The sequence below is a fragment of the Euprymna scolopes genome, chromosome 10 (genome assembly GCF_053919585.1).
Source record: "Euprymna scolopes isolate OS-2025 chromosome 10, ASM5391958v1, whole genome shotgun sequence".
NCBI classification, from domain to species: domain Eukaryota; kingdom Metazoa; phylum Mollusca; class Cephalopoda; order Sepiida; family Sepiolidae; genus Euprymna; species Euprymna scolopes.
Genome location: NC_136491.1, coordinates 145,024,631 through 145,043,565, shown reverse-complemented (window position 1 = coordinate 145,043,565; position 18,935 = coordinate 145,024,631). Strand labels below are relative to the sequence as shown.

At 29.2% G+C, this 18,935-nt stretch overlaps 1 protein-coding gene across 50 annotated transcripts in view; it reads right to left on the bottom strand.

The window, feature by feature from the left end:
• LOC145286304 (CUGBP Elav-like family member 1) overlaps nucleotides 1-18,935 on the bottom strand; it is a 425,113-nt gene that overhangs the window by 123,731 nt on the left and 282,447 nt on the right. For all 50 annotated transcript variants that reach the window (XM_080135208.1, XM_080135214.1, XM_080135207.1 and 47 more), the window contains one exon: nucleotides 17,629-17,711. In XM_080135208.1, coding sequence (XP_079991334.1) covers nucleotides 17,629-17,711 — 83 coding nt within the window. The remainder of the gene's footprint in view (nucleotides 1-17,628; nucleotides 17,712-18,935) is intronic.

The following is an 18,935-nucleotide window of genomic DNA, read 5'->3' as shown; positions in this document are numbered from 1 at the left end:
AATGCTAAATTAACAAATGTAAAAAAAAATGCTAAATTAACAAATGTAAAAAAAAATGCTAAATTAACAAGTGTAAAAAAAAATGCTAAATTAACAAATGTAAAAAAAAATGCTAAATTAACAAATGTAAAAAAAAATGCTAGTTGAACAAATGTAAAAAAAAATGTTAGGTAACACAAGTACAATATTTTCATTGATTTCTATGCAATTCTCAGCATAAACACATAAATGACGTACATGATCGGCATTTCAGAAAAGTAACTATATCAGTTACTAAACAATAATAACATGTTTAATGTTTTATATATTTTTTGTTTGAATTTATTATTTAAATGAAATAGTCATTGAAACTTTGTTGAAAGAAACTGACAAATTATATTGATCTATTTTCTTTTGTCACAACTTTTCCAAATATTTATTTTTTCTCAGGTTAAAAGTATGAAAACGTTTAGAATTGATAAGGAATATTTCAACTTATCTCCAAACATCCGGATTAGAGAATATAGAGAATATTCCAGTTAAAAGATTCATACAATCGGAAGGCTTAGAAATTGAAATGAACGTTTAAATCTTACAACAGATTGATGTTGGTCATTTTCTTGTATTTTAAAATTTTTTTCCCCAGTAAATTGTTTTTGTTTTTTAAATTTTCACCATAACAACCATGTTAAGATACAAAAACTATGTTGTGTCCAAATGTACAAGTCATCTACGAACCTTATAATTACAAGTTTAATAAGCAAAAGAAAAAATAGGCAAAAAACAGTAACTAGGCAATAATATTCAAGTTGTTTACAAAATCAATTGCAACTAAATATTGCAACAATTTCTGCCAGACATTCTTAAATGTCTATAATCTATTCTCATTATATTACAAAATAATTTAAATAATGTCCAAAACAGTTGAAATATTATATCCTCATCCATATCTATGAACTGAGAAGTCTGATTAATTTTTGAAAACATGGCAAGATTTTAATGCTGGAATCAATCGATGATTCTAATCGTAGTTATCATATTCGATTTAATGGCCGTTTTACATACTGGCATATGTTGTTCAAAATACGGTATAAAATGTTTAGAATAGCAAGACAGCTATTAGTACAGGGTGAGGTGGGGGGGGCAATGTAAATGATTTAGTGAAACCCTTAATTCCTATTCAGCACAAGTGTTTTCATATCTTTTCTCTCGTGATGCTCTTTCAGTTCCCAGACAGCATCAATTTCAGCAATGTCCTTTGTTGTCACCAGTTTTCTTTCAATAATTATCTTCCTTATTATCTCTACATGATCTCCGGTGTATTTGATGTCTCACTAATGGTTTTTCCACAAGCAGCAGCACCTGTGAGAAATAATTGGTTAGAGATAATTCCATGTTGCCAATCTGGTGCATTTGAGGCATTTTTTGTCTCTTCCGCTTATAGCATTCTGCACATATTTTCTAACCCTAACCCCCACTTCCCTCCACCTCCTCTTCCTGCTTCCATTGTTATGTTAGTCAATTTTACGGTTCGTTGAATCTAGTAGATTGTAAAAATAACAATGGTTTTCTTCCTTCAATATTGGACGAAGTATTGTCATTTAGAACTTATTCTTTCTCCATGTTACTGCATATACATTCAAGATTCCTTTTCCTGCTTATTCTATATAACATCAACTTATAGGTTTCAGTTCTTCAGCTTTTTAAATATACAATTCTCCAAATTAATTTCTCCATACATTAAACTTACTCAAATTCTTAATTCATTTCATATAAAAAAAAATATTTTCAGCTGCAAATTTCTAACAATCTGTAGATGTTTTATCAAACCTAACAATTTTTACTGTGAATATTTCTGCTGCATAATTAAACTCATATTTTACAAGTTGTATTTCTGTAGCTTCTTCTTCGGTTTAATGTCTATTGTACATCAGATGTGTAGAGATGAATTCAATTTCATTCCGATTGATGAAACAACAAATTCATGCAATAAAAAAAAAAATGTTTTAGCAAATTCTTGGGGTGTTTTTTTATGGCCAGAGAATTCTGCATGATCTCTAAAACCAAATATTCAGGAAGTAGACATTTTCAGATTAAGTTCTATTTTTACATCTTCCATCTAACAAATTATCTAATATACACACACACATGACTTTCTTTCCCAGATTGATTAAATGAGGATATCAAAAATCTTCGAATACAAAAGTAATTGTTGATAGATTTCCGGTTGTTCTAACACTTGTCAAGTTAAAAATCTTGACTGATCCTTTACATCTGGTTTTTAAGCTGGTCACTTCTGTTTTTATATGTAATTATTTTTTGCAGGTCTTTTCTTTCTATAAGTGCTTCTTAGTTCTTGCCGCCTTCAGGATTGACATGACATACTATGAAATCGTTTTACTATTTCCAACAATATCTGTTTGGAAAATCTTTTGGAGTTTTTAAAAACAAAAAGACAAAATACGTTTTGTTTCAATTTTAATTTTAGCTTAATTTGCTTTGTCAATTTATTAATATTTTGATGGCCATGGAAGAAGGTTAAATCTGAACAGTATATTAAGATGTGTTCAAGATGGAATAAGCATATTGAAAGAATGTTTTTTTATCCCCTCCATTTATTAAGCCATAGTCATAAAAACCGTTAGCAATAGAAGGAGGTTACCTAACTAATTAGGGAATGCATAAAACTTCGAAACATCACAACAGCCAATACAGAACTCCGAAAATATGATCATAATACTTGTTTATTTACACCGTTTTGAGGCAGCACATTCAGGACTGCAGAACATAATGCAAAAAGGAGATCGCCAGTACATCTGTGTAAACAATGTAGTGGGTCTAATGTGAATATATATCATTGCAGGTTTAGTCAGTTCAGGTGCAGCACTGAGTGATATTTAAGCATTGCGGTGGGGCAAGAACTATGAAGGTAACAGAAGTAACTCACATTCTGACAAATAGACAACAGATCTAATCCAAGGAGATCATATACGGAGAGTTCTTGTATAACAGTCAAGGTAGCAGTTTAAGTTTGTAGGGGAAGACCATGGGAGGAATTGATAAAAATGGACTTTAAAGAAAGAGGGATAAATAAATACTTAGTCAGAGATAAGAAATTAACTTCCAAATTAACCTAAAACCGTCCAACACATGCCAACATGTAAAACAGATGTTATACAAAATATGATGATAGCATCAGACAAAATTTGAACTCGGATTTCATAGTGCATGGCGATATTCATTGGATTAATCAAACACTGCCATCCATTCAAATGTTCAGCATAGATTTTTCACAAATTTCTTTCATTTAATTTTAAGGATTTTAATTCACTAAGAATTTATCTTCAAGAAATATATTTTTTCTACTGGAATTTTTTTTTTTTTAGTTTATGTATAAAACTTAATAGACTTTAAAAATCTTTTTACAACAACCTGTACAAAAATGTTTTAAAAATGATTTCATTATGTTAACAGACTTGATGAATGATAACTTCTAACATTTATCTTTGTTCAATCAAACTAAAAAGTCATGTGCCTCCTTAAATCTTAAACGTTTACAATATTATAAAACATTCTTTTTTTTACATTTAGTATTTTTTTAATTTTAAACGTAAATTGTTTTTATAACTACAGCTGTTTCATCTATCAATGTCTTTATTTTATGTAGGCAATTATACATATGTTGAGAAATAATTCAAACAATTTCACTACATTGAACAATAGAAACTATTTTGGAAACAAATCCAGACACCAAATACAAGAAAAACACAATGGTAATCTTTTTTCAATAATTTAAATGAGGTTTTTTTTATATAACAGTTTCATGTAATATTTTTAATACTTAAGTTAAAGATGTAAAAAGAACTTAATGGTCCTTTGTGTTTATTTTACAGGCCATTTTTATGGTCACTTATTTCTAAAATGAAAAGTTGGACAATCTCCCTTTTACAACCAAGTAATAATTCAAAAAATAAAAAAAATAGAAAATGAGCATTTTGAACTTTATTGCTATCAACTGAGTTTGGATATGTTTTTCATGTAGAGAGGGGCGGGAGCAATCATCTGCTTGTAGTTTTTCTTGTATTTTTTTTTTTTTTTTTTTACTAAAGATGTTTTTTTTTTTAGATTGCAAATGCAAAAAAAATTATGAAAATTATAACCCATAGAAAGAGAAACTGTATAAAACTGACTAAAAATCCATATTTAACATCTTCAAATTAAATTATGGCTATAATGTGCAATAAAAAGTAAATATTTTAAAGATTAGATCAGAGTTGATTAATGTTAAAAATTCAACAATATCACACAACAACCCGGGAATGCTAGAAAAATACTTTTTAAAATATATATGTGATAAGTTTTTAGATTATAATATGTCAAGATTTTAAATACATGGCAACAACACATTGATGCATGCATTTTCATTTCAAAATTTGAAAAATGCTGTAAGTGTACCCAAACCTATGGTTGAATTATAGGCAGCCATGTTGATAAGTACAAATGAGCAGCATTTAGAAACCAAAATCAAAATGAAAGAGATACACAATGGCAATGCAAACTGAATATGCATGATAAAAATAAAGTCAGAAAAATCATCTTTTGTAGGTGTTTTTCACAGTAAAACTATTGATATTTATTAATTTAACATTTTTGAAATTTGCATCGAACTCAAATATTAACTAAAAACCTACAGAAAAACCGTCATTCAATTCTATAGAAAATTGATACAAAAGAAAAAAGAAACACATTGAAAAGAAAAAGGGATTTGAATATGTTTGCTCAATATTTGATCAATTTAATTGTAAACATGTACAAAAAAAGTGTATTCTAGAAAACATTTAAACATATATACCAATTACAAATTAATTTTTTTTTTTTGGGGGGGGGGGTCATGCTAAGACCATTTAAATATATTTTAAAAGTTTTAAACAAGAAACATTACATTTATTTATCTGTTTTAGTTTGCATATATTAAAAACAATTAGTTTTGTATATTCCCTTCCTAAATGCTGGTGTGCATTAACTTCCTTTCCTAAAAAAAAAAAGTTGTAATGTTCATATTTAAATATCAGGGTAGATTCTTTTTTCCCCCTGTTAGAAGTGTTGACTGAATTTTGTAATTAACTAAGGTTACAAATCCTAAAATAAAAAAATTGATCAGAAATAATTCTGATTACTTGTTTTAAAATTTTATTCAATTCATTAAACATGTCAGTTAGTTAAATGAGACTAGTACAAATGTGAAACTGAGAAATATGTGTTTCTGTAAAGATATTCCAAGCATATCATCCAAATATTCAAATGCTATTTATAATTAGTATTAAGACGTTAACAGATCAATCAATTATGGTCAACATTTCATATAAAACTTGTATAGATATTGGCATAACAGAAAAAAGAACAAAGATACAGAGAATAAAATATTAACATATCTCGATTTTTCACTGATGCTTTTGGTCAATAGTAATGTCTATTATGCCTACGATACTACATAAATGTTGTGTATATGACTTTGCCAAAGAACATTTACACAAATATAGCTTCCTATGACAATGGAAAGAGATAAATGTCGAAGCCAAGCCAAATATATCTTACAAAGAAATATTTTTCTTTGCCAAAAATCCAGATTAAAAATAATCTTTTGTAAAGCAATAAAACTGGAATCTATTATTACATGGCAACATTAGAAAAGAAAAAAATCTAAAACCTTCATTTTCTGATTTGCAAGGTGCACATATCAAAATTCCTTTTCATTCTTGTTTTTACAAAAGAATTTTTAAAATTGTGTATCTATTGTTTGACTAAAGCCAAGTTGATCAGCGTGTTTCCATAAAACCTTCTTCCTATACATTTTTATCACAAAATAAATGCAAAAATATTCCTTAATTTTGGATCGAGTTACATTTGAAAAGGGGATTGTTTTAATTGTTCTAATGAGCCATAAAATGCCTTTTTTTAAATATCACTTTCTTCCTCACTCAGTGCATCTTATTTGATCTCTTTACTCTTCTTTTTACTATCTCACTTATGCTCCTATCTCTAATATGAGTCAAAGATAATAAAAAAAGGACAGAAGAAAGTGATATTTCATCATAAACAAAGAATATCACACTTAACCTGTAAATGGAGAGAAAACCATATATATATATATATATATATATATATATATATATGTATATATATATATGTGTATATGTATATATATAGCAAGCAGAAAGAGGCTAGTTTTGAATTTCTTCTTATTTTTTTATATTTAACTGGCTTTGCAAAGTTTTTTTTTGTCCTAATTCAAACAAAGTATAGCTCAGTGGGTGACCCAACAGATGACATTTTTCTTTTTCAGTAAAGTATAATTTTAAAAGAAAAGACAAACAAATGCAATGGACAAGTCAAACAGATCAATATAATTGAAGATCTTTTAGCATTTGGGTAAAGGTAAAATGAACCTTAATGGCACAGCTGCAGTTGAGTGAAAGCCTGCAACTTCTAGGCCGATGAGTCATCCACGGATCAGAATGAAAGAGGGAAAGAAACAAGAAATAGAAAAGGGCTGGCAATTGAATAAATACCAGGTACTTGAGATTCAACAGCGGGATATAGAGATAATCAAGCAGAGAGACTTCTTATAATAGCGGACATACATTTATTCTGACACATTTTGAATACACGTAGAACCATTATTTATGCTGTGTGTGTGTGTGTGTGTATACATAAATACATACATACATACACACACACACACTAGTAGAGTTCCTTGGTATAGCTATGTAAGTGATGAAAACATTGTTCTCATGCTTCTGGCTTTAACCATTTTTGTGATTTTTATCTTTTTTTTTTTTCATTTCTAAAAGGAAGACATCTTTATTTCCATGGATATTCAACGTCAATGCAAATGCTATGATAGTATTGTTCAGGTCCTTACTAAAAAAAAGCCAATATTACTATTATATTCATTAGGAAGAGGTAAGCTTCAAATGTATACATTTTTTAAGAATATAACAATCGGTTTTTAAATATGATTAGATTTTTTTATGTGAAATATGATTTATTTAATGACATTCTAATAAAATAAATTTATCATCTCTATAAAAAAAATTTTTTTAATGTTTTATATATTTAAATATAAAAAAAAATCAATTTTGGCATTAATTCTGAGAAAATATTTTCTTGCATCATTCTGAACAAAAACAGAAAATAAAGGAAATACTAATTTTGAAGAACAAAGAGAAAATTCCTAATTATATAATTTTATTTATCTAATATATCTAATATAGTTTGGTTGATATTGGAAGTAATATTTCAAAACAAAAAAATGAAAAATTACAAAAACATGTCTTAAAACATGCTCATTAATTTTGAAGAAAGGTCATTTAAATGAAACTAGAAATATAGACAACAGTTCATAGAGAGGGAGTAGGTGACTGCTCTCGGTTATCGCTGTCCTCTCTTGAGAACAAATTTGCTTTTTTTTTTTTTTTTTTTATTCACATCGCAATGAAATTGATTTCTTCTTTCTATTCATTTCTTATCTAAAAAGATAAATGAATTTGTATCAAAATATTAACACTGATCTATAGAAATCCACACAAAAGTTTTATCTTGTGTTTACAAAAACTTAGGTATGAAATAGCTATTATTTAAGATTTGGCCTCGAAGTAATGACCATTGCAAAGCGATATAAAACTAGCAAAGCCACCAAGTATAGATTTTTTCATTGCACTAATATTGTTATAATAAAAAAAGCCTACTTTTTCCACTTTTTTCCATTTAAAAATTATTAAAATGAACTTCTTAATGGATATGCGAACTACTAATAAAGTAGCAACTAATTTGCATATTCTTTGAAAAACGAACTTTATTCATTTTTTTATGGCTTCTTATTAGAGGATTGGTTTCATTTAACTATTATGCTCAATTCTATACATTATTGCATGAAACAGTCGTAGGATACACAAATGTATTTATATATAAAGTGACCTTGTTTGTGTACATGTGCAGAAAGTCCCTACCAAACTCTTTTCCAAATTTTTGGTCTACGGACTTAAAACTTGATATATAGGGTATTTGGAGCTGTGGAACAATTTCGATTTTGTTAAAATTGCAACAAAAAAAATAAATAAAAGTTGACTTTGGCAAGATAAGTCAAATAAAGCTGTAACTCCTGCTGGTACTTTTGTGCATGCACAAAATTAAACATTCATTTAAAGTCACTTAATTTTTAACCTTTTGTATCCATCTGTTGGTAGGTCAGATTGTAACAATCTTGGAGCGATAAATAATAACTAAGGCGGGAGTCCTTAACGCTTTGGTTTTGATTCTAATGAATGGCATCAATGTCTTATATATATATATATATATTTAGTAATGTGATTGATAAAATATTAAATTAGCTCTAGGATATTTACCTACCGAGCTTATTATATATCTAAATTACAACGAGCACTTTTTCTTTCCTGTATTTTAATTAAACTAGTAATTTCACTATTACATTAAAATACACTCTGCTCTTTAGACTATTGTTCTAATCTCCTTTAAATTATATATATATATATATATATATATATATATATATGTAACTTGAAATCATTACTATATACTGGATAACAGAGAATTGACCATGATGCAAAATCTGCATGAATTAAAATATGTTGATGCGTTTTTTACGTCCGGGCAATGTCAAGTAGCCTGCTAGTATTTGTGTGTGTGTGTGTGTGTGTACATATACATATATATGTGTGTGTGTGTGTGTGTGTGTATATGGGTGTGTGTGTGTGTATATAGTGAGTGAGTGTATATATATATATATATATGTGTGTGTGTGTGTATATATATATATATATACACGTGTATGTGTGTGTATATATATATATATGTGTGTGTGTGAGTATATTTGTTCACAAATACAATCTTCTGAAATTTTGACATTTTCTACAAATTTACTTCCAAATTAAAAAAAAAAAAAAAAAAAAAAAAAGCCTGAAATATCAATTCTAGTAAATTTGGTTCACTTTTAATAAGTTTAACAACAAGAAAATAAAAGGGGAAAATTCATTTTTTTGATTACCAAAGGTCACCCTGACATTAAAATGCAGATCACTTATTATTGTCTCCAAAATTTTGAAATTATTTTCTTAAAACAAGAAAAATATTCTAAGATTTTTTTATTTCAGAATTTTACGAATTCATATCGAACTTGAGCATATTTTGCAGGAAGCATCGTTTCAGGTGTATCGAGAGGAGAGTATAATACTAGTAATAATATTACTATTATATAAAAGGAACTTTTTGTGTGTGTGCGTGTTCCCTATGGACTCCAAAATGGCTGGTCTGATTTTTATGAAATTTCACACAAATGTACTTTATGTTTATGGCAGTGTTCTTAGGTAGGTTTGTATCAGAATGTCTTTGATAAGTATCAATAATCAATAAAATCCAATGAAAGTAGAAACAGGCAATTTGGACCTAAGTTAACGCCTTCCAATGCCTAACATCCCAAGTGCATTTGAGAAGCTTTATTACCACACAAGTAGAAAGGCCTGACCTATTAAATCAACAGTAGGTTCTTTAATATGACAAGGACATATTCGAAATGAATGTTTCTGTTTAAAGCACTATTGAATCATGATACTTGACTTTTTCATTTTAAATTAGAATTCAAGCTGTTATATATAATAAAAATTTTGTAAACTCAACAGTAGGTTCTCTACAGTGCAATGTAGACTATATATTGACTAAGTCAGTATAGGGAGGCATTTGAAGTTTTTTTCCGGTACATTGTGATGGGTACTCAACTAGACCAGAAAATCAATCGATCTGATTGAAAATGGATAATTTTGCTGATTTCAATGACAATAAAAATATGAAAGTGTTAAACATTTATTGATCATCATTCAATCCTGGGCAACATTGGGTCTCCCTGCTAGTAGATTTATAGCCTTTAAAAGTATCTGGGAGAATTGTACCAAATTTGTTATGAAGAACATTTGTAATGTCAGAGATACTTTGAGTGGAGACAAAATTATAAATACTATTGCATAGGCATGTGGAAAAGCATGTCATACGAAGTGAAAATTATTGATGATATTAATACTGATAGATTGTCACAATAACTGGACAGAATTTAACCAATTTTGTGAGGAAGCCATCTTTGAGTGTGTGAGAGAGGGAGTAAAGTTTAATATTATTACTAATAACTGACTTAAAATCTGACTTTCAGATGAACTTTTTAACACAAAAAAAAAAAAAAATTACTTTGTATTTGGAATCGTTATTTTTGTGCTAGAGTCTCTGCTTATGAAGGCCAAAAAACCACTTGAGGATAAGGGTTATTGAGTTTTTCAGGATAAGGGTTAATGAGTTAAACACCATGAGGATTAGTAACAATGGTTGTAATTCGGCAGAATTAGATTTAAGAGAACAATTAGACAAGAATTCTTAACATTAAGCTTTAAAATTACCTTGTTGTAATCAGTTAGCAAGCAGCCCTATGGTATTGTGTTCTAAAGACAAGTAGTTCTTGAAAACAAAATTTTATAAAAGTTATTTTACCTTTAGGTACACAGAAGAGATGAAAAGTATTGTGGTTTTAGCTGGACGAGTTTTTGCTGTGAATGATTTGCAGCAGATATTTAAGTTTATTTGAGCATCTACCATGAAAATACTGATAGAGTCAAAGAAAACTAACAATATCTCTTCCATAGAAAATAGGATATTTCAACATTGATTTTCTGCTCTGTCAAGGCAAGAGAAAAAACTAGTACACAATCTTAGGACATATCTCAAAGTTTTTTGTTTTTTTTTAAATATCATTGAAGAGCATGTAGCAATTATACATTTATACGAATTAATGAGATGTTTGTGTGTTTAACCACTACTTTCAGGCTATTAGATCTAGGAACATGAAGTTTGGTAGAAAAGGTCCCTTATAAATGGAAACACATGTACTGTCATATTTATCTCTATTTTTTTTTTTTTTGATAATATACAGACTATGAAACTCACGCTCCTATGTGAGCTTAATCAGATTTAAGGTATAAACATTTAAATGTGAACAGATTATGCAGATTTTAAAATTTCGAATTAATTTCAATCATTTTTTTTTATATATTTGTATGCAGATTAACAAAATGATTTTCTAAACTCATAACATTAGTCATTTAATGTTTTGAATATTTTTTTTTTAATGTTTTGCAGTTGGGGGCAATATCATGAATTTCAACTAAAGATATATGCAGCAACAGAAGAATAAGGTTAATTAGAATATGCAATTAACTAAATAAATTAGCAAGTACATTATTCAATATTTCTTTGAAAAAATTAAATTTTCAAGTGCAAAATACAGATAAAATAATAGAATAGGCTTTCTCATATAATGTTTAATCAAATAAAATCACACAAGACAAAGTTAATGCAGTGTTGTTTGGAAATATAGATACAATAGTAAATGCTATATTTTATACTCAAATATTATCAAAATAGAAAAGAATATTTAATTTCAATAATTCAAAATTGACATTCTAAAATTTTTTTTTAAATTATCACCACCTCCTTTCTTACTTGTCATCTTCTGCTCAGAACTGGCTCAGTACATACAAAATACTTTGTCCAAAAGGAATAAAGACATTTATAGAAAAAGTTGTTTAAAATTGTAGAAAAATAAAAAGTAAATCATGTTCCTCTGTGTTAATTCAGAGTTACATCAGAGTCCACAACAAAGGATTTTTGTCTCCCACTTGCTACAATCACAGATGTGGTTGAAGTGAAGGGCCAGTTTTACAGAAATCATTCTGCAGAGCATCTGCCCATCTCGTTATTAGTTTTCCATTTGGTCGCTTCCTAGTGATTTCGCGATTGTGTTATCATTAGCCCTCAGCACATGTCCAAAACTGATCAAAGCCATTATCCCTCACTTTGTTCTTGATTGAAGCGATGTCATAGCACCTTCATGTATCATCATTAGAGATGTGGTGAAGCAGTATAATTCTAGAGATCCAACGGACCAAAGCATTAGGTCTCATAATAGTTTGGTAGATATTCTTAGACGGTTGCTGATGTTGCAATTACGAAGAAGTTGAAAGTAAACAGTGGGAGTGAATATAATAAAGAAAAGTGAAATTGCATAGATGAAAAAGATCAACTGACAACTTAAAAAAAAAACTGCCAGAAAGAGTGGATTCAACTAATTAACCAACATGAATAAAAATAGTTTTTTGTAAATAAATTATATCTTGTTTATCAAGAAAGGAAATAGTAAACAAATGCTGAATTAATGCATAATGAGAACGTAGATGTTAATGAAGAATTTAATACAAAAACAAACACTTTGCAAAGTTGGAAGATAGTTTGGTTTTACAACGGATCAGCCATCACGTGATCATTTCATATCAAACATGTGCATCTTTTGTATACTGCTGGTTCTTATTTATATGCCTCCTTGCAGGATTAAAAAGAGTAGTATTTAATGTAAGGGGAAAATCCAACTTTCTCAAAAAAGGGTATTCTGGATTAAGAGAAAAATAAAAATTACCACAGTCTAAAAGAATTTCTCATACACTGAGAACAGAAAGATGAAGTATCAGAACAGATACAACATTTGTTCAACAAAAAGTTTTGGATACTTTTAGTTTGGAGATTAATTTAACAATCTGTAAACGATTCTATTGAATCAATAAAGAACAAACAAGTTAAATGATTACTTAATAGTTTGGAAACAGTCATTTTTAGGACCGTCATCGAAAGCTGAACTGTTTATCAAAATTTTAATATTACTTTTATGTCAGCTTTTTACTATAACTTTTCATTAACATTCAACATCTAATCTGCAGCCATTGGTCTTCCCCATTTTATGCTTATTATAAAAATTAATGAAAGAAAATATGCTGATTTGATGCAAGACTAACAAAAATATGCAAGCATAGAATGAAAAACAAACCTCAAACTATCGGCCAAATTGCAGATGCACGTGCATCTGCCATTATCAAATCCTATCTGACTATTATGCCTATGGTCACTATGATAGGAAGGAGGGGGTGGACTTGATACAGGTAGATTGGCAAACATTTAAAATAAGGACACAGATGGCACTAATGATAATCAGAATGAAAGCTGGGAGAGAGAAAGAGAGAAAAGAAGTGTTTAAGTATGCATAGACAGAGATTGGCAATAGGCAGAAAGAGATTAGAAGAGGGTTTTTAGAGGTTGCTTACAGTATTGCAGAAAGTCGGTCATGGAGGAGGAGGCTGGGTATCAGCAGCAATTAGTGGTAGAGAATCCAATTTCTGGCTCCCAGTTATACATTTTTGTTTCTCTTAATGACAACAGTGGAATGTAACTATAGACAAAGTCAGACAAAATGCTGCACTTCATCCGAGAAAGGTAAAGAGATTCATAAAAACAATGGGAAGACCTCATCAAAATCACTCAAATATTAATTTACAATTTCCTCATCAATGATTTATTGCTACAGTTGGCAAATAATTCTATGAGGTACACATGATTTATGTATATCTTTAAATATTTCATCATACAAACATAATTTCATATAAATCTCTGTACCATATGAATTCAACATTAATTTTTTTTTTTTTTTGGGGGGGGGGTCCTGAGTATTTTTTACAAAAATTATTGTGGCCAAATATCTTCATACGTCTATATTTCAATGAAATATGCTATGAACAATCTTTTTCTTTTATGTACATACATGAAACCGATTTGTTTTGTTTGTCTTTTTGAAGTAGTAAAATTCCTTAGCCTTCATGTGTTTTGCATCTTGTAACTGTAACAATTTCAAACCAATTCCTTCATTAGTTGGTTGCAATTTATCAGCATATCAGTTGAAATATGCCGAACAGGTTAATTTAGATGATCATGTAAATCGCACCATCTCTGTTATAATTTGATATCTTAAACAATATACAGAATTAAAAACCTTACCAATCCATTTTTTTACCAGCTATCATTACATATTGGATTATAATTAACATTGTTTAAGTGACCCTTAATAATCAGTTCATGTTTGACAAATTAAATCAAATTTAAAACAAAAAATAAAATGGACACTCAAAGCATTCAATAATTGGAATGGGTTCACATGAGAAGAATTCAACAAAATTCCTCAATCTTATCTGAATTCCAAAATGCAACCATTATTTCATTGAGTCTAAGAATGTTTTGTCTTAATTGATTTAACCTGATCATGTATTTTTGCATCTAATAAAAACAAAAAAAAAATCAAGTGGATTATAATAAATAATAGAAAGAAATTAAACCATTGTCATCAAAAAGATGTTTCTTTTACCATTCTTGAGTAAAATTACAAATATTTATATTCTGAATTTCAGTTAAATATATATAAAAAAAAAAAATTGGATTTACATGGATTTATAAATACAGTTTTAGTTTGGAGTAAATCAAACCAAATAAAAAGTTAAATAATGTGCTTATAAAGGGTAAATCTATATTTTTCTTTTTGTTTGTCTGTTCCACTTTTTCTCAGAAACTACTGTGCTGATCTGGCTTAAATTTTATACTGATTTTGATGTGATAAGGTGAAGTATTATGGTAACCGTTTGATGGATTAGTAGGAATTATTATTTAATGCAAAAATGAGCACAAATTTAATTGTATTCAACAATCAATTTGCAAGAAAACACTCATTCTATGTTAATGTGTTATAACTTTCACCTGGTTAACATTTTTGAAATGTCTACTTATTTTAAATTTTAACAGGTGAAATATTAACTTATTTTTAATTATGCAAACTTGTCCACAAAATAAATATTAACCGCAAGCCTTAAACCTGTCAACAGCCAATTCTTACAAGAAAACGAAGATTTATTGGTCTCTTCTATTTTTCACAGAAAGAAACCTGCTATTCTAAAAAGCAATCAAAATGTCTCAAAATAATCACAAAGTTATCAGCAATAATTATTATTAATTGACTAAATATATTTTATTGGACCAACTCATAATTGTGACTGATAAACTGGTGATTTTTAGCTCAGTAAAAGAAAAAAGTATTTTACAATTCTTTATCGTTTAATGTCCATTTCCATGCTAGCATGGATTCGGCGGTTTTGTCTAATGGTTCTTCTTCAGACTCCTGTTTTGTGCAAGGCTTGGTTATAATCTCAACTTCCCAAGGTAATCCTTAACTCCATGTCTTACGTGGTCTACCCTTCCATCTAAATCAATTAACCTCAATAAACCTACATTTGCTGACTGGATTTACATCATCCATCCTTTCGACATTTTCACACCACCTCCATCTATTCTGATGCAAAACATCACCTATGTTGCAAATGTGTAATCGATTCCTCAATTCTTCTGATGACTTCCTGTCCCTTACACCATATATCCACCTAATCATCTGCATATCTGTTTCAAAAATTTATATTAATGTCATCCTCCTTAAAGGACAAAGTCTCACTACCATACATCATGGTTAACACAAGCTGTATATTGTTTTCTTTTTACTTTGTGAAAGAAATTAATAAAATTGGCTAACAGTTTGAAGTGTGATGAATAAATTATGCAACACAGACTTTTAGAGCTCAACACACACGCACAAGGGGTTTATCTCCACATCATCGTTATATTCATAACGTTTTCCAATGATGTGACCTTCTTCACATGCATTCCTTTCAAACATGGAAACCTGTACAAATTTATAACTGAACTATTTATTTCATCTACAAGAATAGATTGTTCTCATTCTGTCAACCATGATTAACTAGAAGTATTAATTTATACTATTCTTAGTCGTAAAGATTGAAGTGCCCAGCTGCAGAAGTCTAATCATTTAAAAGTTTTTTACTTTCAACCATTACACCATTGCTTAAAAGATTGAGTTTAAAACTGTGTCAAGTTGAAAAGGATGCACCTGAAGAAAATTGGCGGTTACATCATCTAAAACATTACGAAAATAACGACCAAGATGAGAATAGCTATCCGAATAATCCAAATAATAACAACTATGTAAAGAACTATTGTATTCTTTTGAAATCCCCTGCTGAGCGTGAGGAGTGCACATGTTGCTTTCGATACACACCATTAAGTAGAAGCGATAAATACCAGTCATGACAGGCATGAGATAAAGAACCCCAAGCAGAGTTGGGTGGTTCCAATCATAGTTGATGTCAATCATTTGTAAGTTGGCAGGGAAAGATCTAAGCCGAGAAGCGAGATAATATCAAACATTTTCTCCACAGCCTTTGTTATCGTCGCTTACATTCCACACAGAATTGAAAAACATTGCGTCAGAACAACTATTACCATAACATTGTTTCGCTCACACTTAAATGTGTGACTATATGTGCACAAGTCATACATATATATATATTATATACATACAAAATTTTAGCAAATTGTATTGATCCAGTGTTGCCCGGGAGTCTTTACTTTCACTTTTGTTAAATATATGTCCTTTTATTTTTTGTTTTTAAACCACAGCAGTTTTAAAATAAGATTATAAAAATTACATTTAATTATTACATTATTGTTTGAGCATTAATTTAGTTAAACCAAATTGCAATAAAACCATGACTAATTTTGATAACATAATTTATAATTTATTGTTAATGTAATTAACAGTTTATAAAATTACTGACTGTAAAAATAAAATGAAAAAAAACTTCCCAATTTTTTTTTATTTTCTATTTTTTTACTAATGATGGAACAACTGTAATATTTTGTAGATTTCAATATTTTTTAAATTTCTAAAAATTTAGTTATGGAGTTGTTTCTAATTTGCAGATTATTGTAAAAACCTGTGTAATGTTTGTATATATTTTTGCAATCGTAAAGATAATTTAGAGGAGGCGGGGATATCACACAAATAGATCTATTTTTAAATCTAACAGTTTCCTTATAATTGATAAAAAATCATTCGATAAACTTATTGTGAAATTTTCATCTATACTTTTCACGAGTGCTAATTTTTCTTATTCACTTGTGCCATTTTACCCATGCCATTTTTACTTGTGCCATTTTACCCATGCCATTTTTACTTGTGCCATTTTACCCATGCCATTTTTACTTGTGCCATTTTACCCATGCCATTTTTACTTGTGCCATTTTACCCATGCCATTTTTACTTGTGCCATTTTACCCATGCCATTTTTACTTGTGCCATTTTACCCATGCCATTTTTACTTGTGCCATTTTACCCATGCCATTTTTACTTGTGCCATTTTACCCATGCCATTTTTACTTGTGCCATTTTACCCATGCCATTTTTACTTGTGCCATTTTACTTGTGCCATTTTACCCATGCCATTTTTATTTGACATTTTTATCTACATTCATTATTATGACCTTTGGATTATAGTTTAACTAAAAATTCAAAAGTAATAAATATGGCATTTTATCATTAGTATAAGCAATAGAAATTAAGTTTCCAAAATTCTTTGAGACAAGAAAATAGACTAAATTTTTTCCAATTCCAATACCTACATATAAAAAAGTTTACTTTGTAATGCAATTCCGAATTTCAGTTTAATATGTTTAATAATATGAGAGAAAAAGCTTTCAACAAATAAAATCTCAAAGCAGAGCTATCATTTCATATTTAGCAAGTCATTCAGCCTTTAAGTCGACAAATCAAAACTGATAATATTGATAATGCGGAACAAGGATGACATAATTACTTACTTGTGGTAATGTTTTGATATTATGAAGAGCATTCTGAGCATCAAGAGCAGATTTCCTGGTATAAAATGTAACAAAACAACAGCCTGAAAACAAAAAAGAAAAAAAACATCAGTTTGAAGAATCAAAGAAAAAAATCTAAAAATGCATGTAACATGAAACCAATTGAAAAACAAATCTCAAACAATATATGTGTTAATCAATTCAATAAGTCACACACACGCAAACATGTTTAGTTAGTGATTTCTGTCACATATTGACTTATGTTATTAGAAAAGACAATTGCATGTTTTACAAGTATTTTAATGGAATGTGCTCTGAACTCGTTGCACTTGTGCCTCCTCAATGTACATACCCCCCACAAACCCACTTAGCAACAAAATCTTACCCCTTCACTGTTAAGGTTCCTAAATTCCAGAACGCTTTAAACCCTAATAGTTTCTTCCCTCAAACAGCTAGACTTTGGAATTCCCTTCCTGCTATTATTAGGGGTGAACGTGAAGAAAAAAAAAAATAATAATAATAATAATTTAACAGAAAGATTTTCTATTTTTGTTTCTTTTATCTTGAGTTAGTATCCCTGCAATTTAAACTGCTTGGGAGTTTTTTGGCATACATTGTACAAGGGTCATTCCATAAGTAATGTTCCTATTTGTTTTCTAGTTTCAGATGAATAGATCAGGGGACTGCAAATTGTATTGTTATGATGACTGAACTTATGCATTCATGATCTGAAATTTTCATCTCTGCTGCAGATATTGACAATGTGAAACTCTAAAAAATCAACCCGTCATGCACGCATGTCAAAAGCAGAGACGCATCATTGAATTCCTCCGTGCAGAAACAATCAATCATAAAGCTGATGTGGTGGATGTCAGCACAGTTAGGAGATGAGTTCATTGATTTTTAGAGTGGTGACAGAGATGCAAGTGACAAAGCACATCCAGATGCCCATGCACAACCATATCGCTGGCAAAAGTGCATTGAGAATTATACTATGTAGAAAAATAAATTCTGAAACATTAAAAGTTTGCTCGTTTTAGTGGTACCACTCCTATCTTTTTAGCTCTTCAACTTTTTTTTTTTTTGAAGTTAAAAAATAGGATGCATTACTTTTGGAATCCTTGTATCAATGTGTGTGTGTGTGTGGTTCTTTATAATAAATGAATAAAGTATTTTTTTAATACATAAAATAGGAACATGGGGAAAAAATAAACTTGAAACGGCTCAGAATAAAACAAGGAGGATCATTGAAAAGTAGAGTACTTTTGAAACTGTTTGGAAATATTTCAAACAAAATATGAGATTTA